This window comes from Lutjanus erythropterus, chromosome 4 (assembly GCF_056507025.1).
Source record: "Lutjanus erythropterus isolate fLutEry1 chromosome 4, fLutEry1.hap2, whole genome shotgun sequence".
In the NCBI taxonomy this organism is placed as follows: domain Eukaryota; kingdom Metazoa; phylum Chordata; class Actinopteri; order Lutjaniformes; family Lutjanidae; genus Lutjanus; species Lutjanus erythropterus.
Genome location: NC_139320.1, coordinates 13,286,901 through 13,299,651, shown reverse-complemented (window position 1 = coordinate 13,299,651; position 12,751 = coordinate 13,286,901). Strand labels below are relative to the sequence as shown.

The 12,751-nt window shown below is 39.2% G+C and overlaps 1 protein-coding gene across 8 annotated transcripts in view; it reads left to right on the top strand.

The window, feature by feature from the left end:
* Window positions 1-12,751, top strand: part of eif4g1b (eukaryotic translation initiation factor 4 gamma, 1b) — a 55,000-nt gene that overhangs the window by 21,342 nt on the left and 20,907 nt on the right. For 5 of the 8 annotated variants that reach the window (XM_084717011.1, XM_084717010.1, XM_084717009.1 and 2 more), the window contains 3 exons: window positions 2,197-2,336; window positions 9,576-9,668; window positions 10,296-10,398. In XM_084717011.1, coding sequence (XP_084573137.1) covers window positions 2,197-2,336; window positions 9,576-9,668; window positions 10,296-10,398 — 336 coding nt within the window. Of the gene's footprint in view, window positions 1-261; window positions 425-2,196; window positions 2,337-7,798; window positions 8,188-9,575; window positions 9,669-10,295; window positions 10,399-12,751 lie in introns of those variants that run through there. The other 3 variants (XM_084717013.1, XM_084717015.1, XM_084717014.1) reach the window with 3 other exon arrangements.

Here is a 12,751-nt window from a genome sequence, read left to right as displayed (position 1 = left end):
CCCTTCCCTTCCCATTGCTCTCTCAATCTCTCACACTTTGTGAGTCATATCGCAAGCCTCTTATTTATATCGGGACGTCGTCCAAGGAAAGTCTCATTCTGGCTTTCTGGTTTTGAGCATGCTCCTGTTCTCCCTTCTCTCTGAGTCTGTCTTCCCTCCCTTTCCCTCTTGCGCGCTCTCTTCCCCCAGCCGGTGTGGGGTTTTGACTATATTTAGGCTGTGCTGCTCCTGGTCAACAATGCAGACTCAGTAATGTGAGTTAGACTGAAATGCCTGCAGAGGGGGAGAGAGGCAGAGCAGGAGCTAGCTACCGCCGGGCTGAAAGAGAGGCCTCTTCAATCTGAGGAGATTTTTTTCACCCCAGTCCTGTGAATGTGGGCTACAGCTGGGTCTGAACTGTAATCGAGGCCAGTTACAAGGCCAGGTAATATCACTGAATGTTGGATGTCTTGTTGACATTATTGACCGGTTTGGCTAATAGAGTTGTTATTTTAAAGTTTCTGAATTTTTTTTTTCTTGGTCACGTTGGCTGCAGCTTTCTTGACAAATTTGTGAGTGTGATAAATATTGATGGCCTTAAGAAATAAGGCCAATGCACGTTCGGGCAGAGGGAGAGCCTGCTGTGTCATGGTCTGAAGGCCTACCTGCAGGGCCTTCCAGGTGCCATGTTCAAGTAAATTTCTGTAACTGTCATGATTGAGTGAGTTGAAAAGTTGCAGCTTGCAGTTTTCTTAAGATGTCATTACTCCACTACAGCAATGTTTAGAGGCAAGAATAACAAAAAGTGCTGGTGGAAATTAAGCAACTGAAATTTGTGCTATTTTCTGAACATGTTAAATTACAATCACCTGATACTTGATTTCAGTCAGCAGACACTCAGCCTGTATGAAAGTGTAGAGCTGAAATGATTTACTGATAATCATGCTGGCAAGGTTTCTGCAAAACATGATTGAATTATTCAGTAAGCTGATTGATGGCTTGATGTTAATGTCCTAGAACAGTTTAAATGATCAGTGTCCCAACCTCTTCATTGATGTACTTGTTCATTATCTATTAATCACAATGTTAAGGTTATCCTGTCCCGTTTAGACAAAGAGTTGTAACAACAACACTGACATACTGCTCTGATAGACATATTAAAAAATTTAATTTTACACAAGCACTCTCCTTTAGGGTTTCTTCACAGTGTTGACAGGAATATTACTGGGACCACTATATCCCAAACTTAAGTACAGTTTATTATTGTAATATGGGAAATTAAGTTTAATGTGGTGTAGAGCCTGACCGATGTGGAATTTTCTAGATGATACCAGTTTTAAAGGGGAAAAATTCAGGAATTGCATTGGCCAATTTTGTGGCCAATATAGTGAATTTTTGAGCTGGGAATAAAAATTTAGCTTTTCTGTGCGGGTTGTGCTACTGATATAACTATGCAAAGGTACTCAGATGACTGTTTTCTGAAACATATGACCCCAAGCATAATTTTCTATATTGCATGTTCTGTTTTCATTGGTGCATGTCAGCCACCACGTCGATACCAACATATCTGTCTTAGTCTCATATCTGGCCAATACACCAGCTGAATGATATATCAGTTCGGCTCCAATGAGATGTGTTCTTTATTAGCTCCCAGCGTTTATGTTGGTTTTTAGTTAATTCAGTTAATTCTTTTTTTTTTGTTTTAGCTCTTTCTTGGTTAGCATCACTGGTTAATTCTGGACTGAGAAGACCTGCGATTAAAATTTAGCAAACATTTTTGTAGTTGTGAAATAGGTCTTAAGTTGCATTTATAATGGTCTCAAAAAGGCTTAAATTTAGTCCTGCAGAAACCTTGTTCTTACATTTGATGGATGCTTTAAATGTAACACATCCTCATGTGGTAGTGAGAAGAATTTAGTACTTAAAAAAAGTGCAGTTACCTCACTGCAGTGACATTATAACTGCTGTGAACATAAAACTGCAGCTGTTGCAAATCATCAGGAAATAAAACCTGTACATTTTAGATGCAGTTGCTGCCTCACAGTAGCCTAACATGACTTTCAGAACAATGGCAATATAATGCTGTTGTGTAAACACCAGCTGTATGCTGTTGATATGAGCTGTGTGTCTGTGCAACAGTGCTGATGTGTGAAGTTATAGCTATAGGATTAAGTCAGTGTGTGTTGATTTACATTCTTCTCTCTGTCTGATCCACAGCAGGGGCCTACTACCCTGCCCAGCCTCAGTTCACCCCGTCGGTGCAGGCGGCACCCGTCATTATGAACCCTGCCCCTCAACAGCAGCAACCACCACCTCAGCCTCCCCAACACATCCACACCAAACGGGAACGTAAACAGGTACAGTCAGCATCTTACCACACAACACATCTTACACTCTGAAATGGCTTATGTAAATATCTGGCTCAGGATTTTTTCATATTACCTACTTAAGACTTATCTCCCCACAATTTATCAGCAGAATGAACGACTAGTGAACCCAGAAAGGATCTTTCTTTATTGTCAAACATGGTGGAAATGTTAGTTGGAAAGTTACACAGACTTTAAAGCAGTTCGCCTAAAATGGAAAATTTTGTTATCAGCCATATTTTGACAAGAACTGTTTATCAGTGTAGGTCAGATATTTTAAATGGCACTTTTCTTTTATGGTACTTACATCTGAATACATCATATTTGTGTGAGAAATGTCCAGGGCCAGGAAGCTACTGTAATAAACTGAATTTTTCTCTGATAATTTTAACTATATCTATGTAGACATCTTGGTGATTTTGCAGACTGAGAACTTATCAAAGAATCAATAGTTTTTTGATATCACATCTTTAAAATTATGCAATTTCAATTCATTATAGTGTTAAATAGGGGTGTCACAACTCTCCAAATCCACAATTCAGTTAAACTTTTCTGTTCTTAGACTTCTGAGTCTTGATTTGTAAAGATCAACAGACCATTTGTTTTATGCCCTGACAACTGTCATTTGCATTTTCAAATTATTTAAAAAGATAGTCTGTATGGTGTGATATAATGGCCTTTAAGCTGTTATCATCTTGGAGTGTTGTTTTTTCTTCTGCAAGTATTTTGATTATTGAAATTGAAAGCTCATTTAGCTTAATTTTTGTTTTAATATTAAAATTGTGACACCCCTTGTATCGAATGTACAAAACCTATAAAAAGAAGATTTGAGTGCACGTCATTATTGTCCTGCTTGAAATTTAGCTAGTAGTCTGGCAAACCAGACATATCTATATCTCTATACTTGCGTGCTGTATTTTGTGTTAATGCAACAGGCTGCAACATGCACAACTGCATGCAAGAAACTTGCACACATAACAGTCACATCAATTTGTAAACTTTACACTGAGTGAAGTCAAAAGAGTGTTATAAAGTATCCCTTCTTAATATAGCTACTGACTGCTCACCCTCAAGTTGTTTATGTAAATAATGCCTGTTGAGTTATGTAGAACAGCTTCCAAACAGCAAAAAGACCACCAGTGAATATATTAATATATAAATTATGAAACAGATCCATTCTTTATATGAGCAAAATGCACTTTAATATTTAATATATCTTTCTTGGAACAAGGATCTAGAAGAGAGCACATGAATGCACCAAGTGTCTTGTACTGTACAGGATCGCTGAGGGACAATCACTGTTTTGTGTGTAGGGAAAATCTCACCAAGGTAAATAATTAGACTTCCAGATGCACGGTATAATAGTTTGGCTTCAGGTCCTATGTGGTTTATGCTCTACAAAATGTTTTGAGTAAATTTATTTAGAGCTTTATACAAATCTGCCCACTTATGTTGTGTTAGTTTAGGTTGGCACAGTGCTCATCTAGCTAATCTAGCATATGTTTTACTGATAAACATCGGCACTGTTTCATATTTTGGACAAACTTACTCAAAAGTCTAATAGGATCTCTTAAAATTAAATTGTCCAACACCAAGCTGGTGTTCTGCACCCAGATTTGAGATGATAGTTTTGGAAGCAATTTTCCATTCAGGTGTTCCACTGTTGGCAGTTTAAAGCCTGTTTTACACTACCAGTTTAAATAACTCTGTGGTGGTTCCAATCGGTAATTACGTAAATGTGGGTTGACACATTCATTTTCACCCCTATTAAAGAGTACAATTCTAAATTAGACTTGCACCGATTTCAACTTTCTTAGCCGATTCCGATTTCCGATTTTTGAGGGGTGTGACCGATTTTCAAACTTTCTAAAAACTGTAATTGACAACTTTTCTTGTAAATATGTTCATAATAAGACACTGACTATTTAATTTTCATTTAATACTTTCTCCAACGTCCTCCAGATTTCAACCAGGTTTTATTATAATTTTATATTAAGATTATGAATTGGGTGAACGTGATCTGGTGAGATCATGGAAACTCGCGGGATTTCGCGGGACACGATTTCACGTGATGTCCTGTGGAAGCGCATGTAAATAAACCGGAGACTGACGCGGTGCAACAATTTGCAGTAAAACTTTGCCGTGACACAGAAACAGACACAGAAGTTTAAGGAGTCTGGATGAAAAAACGTTTTAGGAGACACATCAACACAGGCTGTTTCTTCAGCTAGAACAGGAGGTGAGATTTTAACTGTTCCTCTGTGAACAGCAGTCTGCTGCTAGCTTGCTAGCATTAGCCTGAAGAGCTAGAGAGTTTACGGCTGTTCTGCGACACTGTCAGCTGCTCTGTCCTGTTGTAGACTGTCTGTCTTCTCTTTATCCTGTTCTTGGAATCGCTAACACCAGCTTCATGCAAGCATGTGTCTGAGTGTGTAGCTGTTATCAGTGCTGTGTTGACGTCACGGTCAGTTTGTCTGCTGCGCGCATGACGTGACCATTGTGCAGAACATGTGTGTGACAATGACGGGCACAGAACCGGATTTGTGACGCTGACCGGCCGGTCGGTCAAGGCCAGTCACGTGAAAACCGGCCCGATTCCGAGCATTGCCGATTAATCGGTGCAAGTCTATTTTAAATCCATTTAAAATGCTTTTGATAGCAAAAGTATTTACCGACTGCCCAAAAAACATTATGGAAAGCCATTGTTATAAATGTTAGCCAGACAATGTAATACTACGTCTTTCTTTTCAAAACTCATTACGGATCATGGAAGTTCTCAAATAACGTAAACTGATTATTTTCTGAATGCTTGAAGAGTCACGGTAGAAAAGGAAATATGCAATGTGGAAAAACAATGTTTAGAATTTATCCTTTCTGTGTAAGAGTTGCTTAATAACTCATTTGCACTAATATGAACAAGTAATAATGTTTTTTCTGTAGTAATCCAATGACCTGCTGGTTTTGAGAAAATCCAGCCAGTCAGTTGTGCAATCTGTCTGAAGATGATTCTAGAGCCATTCCTGAGTCTGGACATGGAGTTCAGTTTACTGATTGAAACAGATAGTGGTAAACTTAACCTTAACTTGGTCTTCTGTAAGCCTAAGCTGCTGTACGACATCTTCCCCAGTTCTACAGTATGTCTAGTGTTTCCTTTGCTCTCTAAGATGGCCCTCGCCTGGTATGTGGTAGCACTCTGTGAAGCCCCAGTTTGTGCCTCTCATGTAATCATCGTTTTTACATTTGAGACTTCTGTCATGCCAGTTAACACTTGAGGAATGACTTTTAGATCTTTCCAGATTCCTCAGAGACTCTTGCATCTAGCTAGAATGAAAACTAGTCTCTCTCCTGCGCTGTTAAGTTGTTTTTCAACCTGTCTCGCAAGATTTTTTATTCAACCAAAGATTGCAGCCAAAATGACACTTGTGTTCGGTTATCTTGTATGACACGTATTTGTTGTCCAGTATTTATTTTTGATAAAAGCAGTTGTGTACTTGAGTGAGTGATCTGTGCAAATGTCTGTTGTAATAATTTATAGTAACAGGGGAGGCAAAAACTGGAGTTATTTAAATGTGCTAGTGGCTGTATTTGCTTTTTCCTTTAATGCTCTGTTCATCAACCATCCTGTGTGTCTTGGAACTACTTTTGTCTAGATTTTGCCGCAGTTTTGTGGGCTAATTTTTGGCCTGACAAAAATTTTTTTTGTTTATGGAGGCTGGTTTGTGATTGTCTTAAGCTGATTAAACTTCCCAAATCCATCGTAAGTATTCTTTGTTGAAAGAAATAAGATGACATCATTTGTAATTTCTTTGTAGAATCATTCATATATTAAGGCCTCGTGTAGTGTTAATCTCTTTTATCTGTTATGTTAGGAAGAAAATGCTCTTCAAGTTAAATGCTGGGACTCAGATCTTTTGCCACTCGTTCTCGTCCCTCTCCCTTATCAGTGACACTGGTTGCCTAGGGTGTACTTTGGCCCATTCCCATGGACCCCGGCCGATGCAAGCTTCAAGGCCCTGCACACACGTAGTGTCTCTGTCACACACACAACCACACAAAATGTAAAACCTCCCCAGTAAAGCTCAGTATGACAGTCAGTGGAGGAACTGCAGCACATATCTACTGCTTGAGTGAGCAGTTCAGCCATATGATTGCAATGTAAAGGCATCTGTGCACACCACAAGCTTTGCATTCCTGCTTTTTGGGAGTGATACACTTTGAGAGAGCAGGTAGTGATTTAGTGTCTTGTAAAGGACATGTCAGCAGGAGACAAAAGCTCTGGTGAGGGCGATCTGTGATCTTCCATTTACAGGACGGTGTACGTAGAACTGCAAGGCTATTTTGCTGTCCAGAGGTACATAGTCTGAAATTAAATTATCTGAATTTTAAGCCTGAAAATATCTTAAATATGATTTTGACATGTCTTATGGTTAGGTCTTTATACATGATCTGTGACTCTCCTAATGTTTGCTGTTCCCAATTGAGTGGTCAAATAAATTAAGCCTATTATTATTACATGTTAAATAAATTATTTAAGTCTGACTATATGGCCTTCATGTAGAATATTGAAAAACTGTCTGTTTTATCACACTTGATACCATGACAGCTGTCTTTTTAAGGAAAAAAAATGGACAAATTAAAGTCTTAACAATGGCATAGCTGTCAGTGCTGAAAAAATTTTTGAAATTCAGTTTGATTTGAGACCTTAAAAGTGAAAGTTAAACTGAATCATGGATTTTGAGAATTGTAACATCCCCACTTTAGTCCGACATTTAAAAGTGAGAAAAAATGTTATTGATCATGCTGAAGAAATTATAAAACATGGACTACGAGTTTCCTTCATATCCTTAGCTGTTGTAACCTGCAGAAACCCTGTTCGTAGTACCATGCAAGTCATATAAAGAAAGAAGGAAGCTTTATGTATGTATTTAAACTTTCTGCATTTTAAAATGGGTACTCAGGTATTTTCTAGCCTGTGGCACTCATGTATTAATTGCCACCATTTATCAAACTTGAACCCTTTTAGTGTGTGGTGACATGCAAAAGTTGTCCCCTTGCAAATTGCCTTTTTTCTACTTTCCTGCTCTCTTGCTCTCCCTCTGACTGTGTGTCAAAGAGAATATCTAGAGGGGAGGGGGGTGAAGGACATGTCAGCACATAGCTCAGCTCCACGTGGCCACTGGTCTCCTCCCCCTTCTGAGCCGGAAGGGCTAACCAACCAGCCTTCCTCTGCTGCTGTGGCACCCCCTCCTCCTCCTCCCGTGCTGTTTCCTCTGCTCTCAGAAGGGGTGAGCTCAAAGAAAAAAAAAAAATCTGAGGAGCGACTAGAGTGTGCAGTATGACTGAGCAGACAGAGAGAATGAGGAAAAGGGGGAGTTTCTTCTGCTAGCTCCAGCTCATTTGATAAGGGTACCTTTTTTTTTTTCCTGGAAACCCTCCCATTCCCCCCTACCCTACCCCTCCGGCCCCTTTAACTGTCTGTTAGTCTCTGTGGGCGGGCTTGTGCATTCCAATACCATAGCTTTACAAGGCCAGTCGCTTTATCCTTTTTTTCTCCCCTCCCTGTTCTGTTCAGCGTATGAGAGAGTCAAGTTGCTAGCTAGCTTACTGACAGTCAGGCCCAGCCCTGCTCTGTCCCGTTCTGCCGGCGTGTTGCCTGGATGTGTGTGAGTTAAGCTGAGGTACAACTACACTGGCTGCGTCCACCCACCACCCTGCTTTGTGGGGTTTAAAGTCCAATCCCGGAGTCCGCTGGAACAGCTACTCCAGCTCCAGGATGAAAGAGGCCCGCTAGGGTTAGTAGTCCTTCGGGAGGGGAGTCGCTGACAGACTGAACCAGGTAAAGGTCAGTAGCAGCAAGCAAATATTGCTCTTCTTTAAGTCAAAAATAGGCCGGAGAGCAGCAGCGTTTCTAGCAGTTTGCTGTTAACTTTTTCCAGTTTAATATTTGTCCAGTGACTGTGTGTCACTTTATTTAGTAGCACTGTGACTCGCACCAGTTTCGTGACAGCTCTGACTTCCTTGAGTAAGTATGTAGAGCGTGAGTGAGAGAAAAAGAGTGCTGAATAGAAAGCATGTGTTTGTAATGTATGGACTTGTGAGTGAATGATCAGATTTTGATTCTGTTTTTTCCCCTCTGGCTGAGAGCTGTATGTTGTCTGCCTTCTTGAGAGTTAGGCATTTTTTGCAACAACTTAAACTAGCAGTGGAATTTATCTGAAGGTTGGTTAACTTGCTTCTCGCTCAGTCAAACAGCTTCATTGGTGACTAACAAGCTGAAGCGCAGAGGAATTTGCACGGCGGTTGGTTTTTGGATTTGGTGTGCCTCAGTGTTCACAATGTGAGAAATGTAGCTTTCATTGAATCAGAGGCAGCTAGCGAGAAGCTGAAAGGGCTGACCACTGTATGCATTGACTCATGGGAAGGCAGCTCTTCTCTTACAGGCTGCTCACCTCACCCTGAAACAGTTTAACCCTTTGCCTTTCTCCCTTCTTTTCTTTCTTTATAGTAGAAAGCATGTGTAGCAGCCAGTTTAAAGGTCAAAAATACATATTTCTATTCCTCTAGCCTGCAGTGTTATTTATCTATCTATTTTTTTGTGTGAGTTGCCGAGTTTTGTCTGCTATCTTTCAAATATAATGGAACTAAAGCTTGTAGTGTTTGAAGCACCAAAAAAACATTTCAATAACTCAGACATATCAGTGTCTCTTTCAAGAAATCAAGACCTGGTCACTTAAAATAATCCCCAACCTTGATTGTCAGCTGTTTCCCATAATGGAAACTAATGGAACTATTTTCTTTCTAGCAGACAGAAAATAGTTCCGGTGGATTCTATCATAGCAAGAAAGTAGTCCTTATACAGCACTACGCATAACACAGCCTGTGGATTATCTTGATATCAAGAAAGGAGTTCCTGCACTAAAGTAAAGTAGAGTAATTGGGCCGTGATTTCTGGAAAGAGACATTGCTCTTGAGTTTTCCGGATATATTTTTTTGGCTTTGAGCACCACAAACCAAGCACCATCTGGCTAGTATTTTCAAAATTCAGCATCTCGCACCAAAACTATCTAGATGGATAAATAGTACTACAGATCATATTTTTGATTTTGGGATAAACTGTCCCTTCAGGTCCTTTTTCCTTCAAGTTTCACATACAGATTAATTTCCTCTATCTTTTCTGTCATTATTTGTGTCCTCACTCTTGACTGTGGATCTCGTCCCTCTGCTCCACAGATCAGAATAAGAGACCCTAACCAAGGAGGTCGAGACATTACAGAGGAGATTATGTCAGGGGGCCGTAGTGGCTCCACCCCAACCCCACCACAGGTGAGCTACAATACCAACATCTGGAGCAAACACAGCAGACACACTAACATACAATAATGTAATTATACATGACTTTTACTTTTTTATACCAGCATTATATATCAGCCTTTGGTGAAGCTTCTCATGGCTGCCCTGCTGTCTAAATATCGACATTGACCAACCCCCATTAGTGGTTACCACTGACAATTACTTTGCACTTAAAATGTATACTAGAGGCTGTTTATACAGCCCACTGATGCTACCAGGCACAAATATTTTTTTGCACCCATGTTAAAAATAGATCATGTATATGTACAGTGTAGTCTTACAGTATGTTACTGTGTAAGTTTCAGCTTAGTCTATTATATGTCAAATGGATTTTTAAATAACACTTACTTGCCTCTGCTGTCTATATGTTATTACTTTATGGGGAATGTTGAAGATTGCCAGCCCTCATAAATCTATAACACTAGAACCTGTCAAAATCAGACTGATCCGTGATAAGAGTCCTCACGTGTAGTTCATATAGCAAACTAGGAGCTAATGTAACGCCAGTATTTTTCCGAGTCATGTGGGAAAAACGAGTGCTGTCCTCACCACTAAGGTCATACCTTACCTTGTGTTGTGTGTGTGTGTGTGTCTTAACAGACAGCCATACCTGGAACAGAAAGTACAGCAGTGGCCCAGGCCAACGGTGAGAGCGTCACAGCTGCTGCTGCTGCTGCTGCTACACCAGCAGTGGTTAGACCAGGTGAGTCACACAAAGATATTAACACAACATCACAGTTACCATTTTGATAATGTCATTACAGGTTTCATTTTTCCTTTTTTTTATTAGTGTATGGGTACCTCTTAGGGGTGTAAATCACATTTCATCAGAGTATAATATTACATGGATTGACACAATGATATAATATTTGCTGATATCGCAAAGTTTGCCACAATATCATTCAGGCTCCTGCAATCAACACAAGACACCCTTTCTTTCTTTTCTGCTTTTGGTAATGAAATAAAAAAAAAAAACAAGACACTAACAGGGTTTCTTACAGTCTTTAAAAAAATCAAGATCCAGTATGAATTTGAGGCTTTAAAATGTCTAAACTTTGTCTTAACTTCTGTCTCTTTTAGATTTATTTTTTGCAAGAAGAAACTACAAAACAAAACCAGTATTGAACCAATAATCGCTAATGCAAACTGTGCATACACTTTTGCTAGGATGGATATGAAATATGTCTCAAATTGCATTCATAGTGTTAAATTTAACTCGTTGAAATCTGCAGACACCCTGCATAAATAACTGTGACTAGTTAAGTGCATAAAAGTTGACTCCACTAACACACATGCAAGACTTAACAACAAAAACATTCAACAAAAGTATAAATGTATGTTCCACACTCCTGATCTATTCCTGGGGAGAGAAGTAAATATCCTTATCATCTTTTTCTTGGCTGCTTGTCAACATCTGCCTGGTGAACTGTTTGAATGTTTTGGAAGGAGGCACATTTGGACCATGGGAATTTCAAGATGAGGGCAAATCTTTTTTTTTTTTCCACTTAGTTTTTTATTGTTGATTTCTACATCCATTTTTTACATATACAAGCCTTACATGAACAATCCTCATTCAAGGCAAAACCAAAATATATAAAATACATGTTTGGGAGTCGCATCACCAGCAGTTCGTCTTTTGTCTTAATATCTTAATCTATATCGGTTGTTTCTGTCTGTTGTCTTTGTCGCTGTTTTTGGCTCCCATTTTTCTTCCATCTGTGCTTGTTGTAGTCTCAGGCGATGTGTCAATTTTTCCATTGTGTAGATTTCTTCTACAATCCCAATCCACTGGTCCTGACTGGGAGGATCCACTTTACCCCATTTCCTCGTAATAGCTTTCTTACCTGCTATCAACAGTATTTTGATTAAAAACTAATCCCTTACTCTTATAGTCTCTTTAATAGAATTAAAATTACAGAAATATAGCACCATGTAGCTCATAGGAATATCATACTCCAAAATCTTTTGTATAGTTTTGTGTACAATTTCCCAAAACTTCTGTACTTTATGACATTTCCAAAATATGTGTGAGTGATCTGCATCTACTGTTCCACATTTCCTCCAGCATGCTAAGTCTGTACCCTTATACTTGTTCTTGACCTTGGGTGTAATAAAAAAACGAATCAAATTTTTCCAGGAAAATTCCTTCCATATCCGTGAATTGGTGGATGTCTGATGATATTTCCATATATCTTGCCAATCCTCACCTGAAATTTTCACGCTAAACTCTGATTCCCATTTGGCTTTTATATACTTAGTTGAGTGTTTATGCACCATCAATTTTTGGTATAGAGCAGATATGATTCTAATTTTTATTCCATTGTATGAATTTATTATAATTTGAATCACACCATTCGTTTCCATGGAGGGATCCACCCTGATTTCCTTTTTATAATAATCTCTTAATTGAAGGTACCTGTAGAACTCATGCTTATCTATACCATAGTTGTCTTTCATGTTTTGGAAACTCTCCAGCTCCCTATCCTTCTGTAAAGTGTACCATGCTGTGACTCCTTTGTTTACCCACTGTTTGAATCCTTTATCATACATTGCTGGTTTAAAATTACTGTCGAATGCTACCCATCTAAGCACATCTCTTTCTTTCTTTACCCTGTAGTTTTTCAGTACTCTGAACCATAATTCCAGTGTAAACATTGTAATTGAATCCGTACAATTTTTAATTTTCTTGTATGCATCCTCATCTCCAATTATGCTCTGAATTGGGTATCCTCCAAATTCTTTCTCCATGTCTTTCCACTTGGCTGTATAGTCTGGCGTACACCAGCATACAATATGTCTTATCTGGGCAGCATAAAAATATTCTTTGAGTTTTGGGAGTCCCATACCCCCCTTATCCTTTGGTAGCTGGAGAGTTTCATACCTAACTCTAGGTTTTTTACCTCCCCAAATAAACCTTGATATTATCTTGTCCCAGGTCACAAATTGTGTGTGGGGGACCTCTATAGGTAACGACTGGAATAAATAAAGAAGTCTTGGTTGTACGTTGATTTTAATAGTCTCAATTCTTGAATTGAGGTCTAGGGGCAGAGTAGACC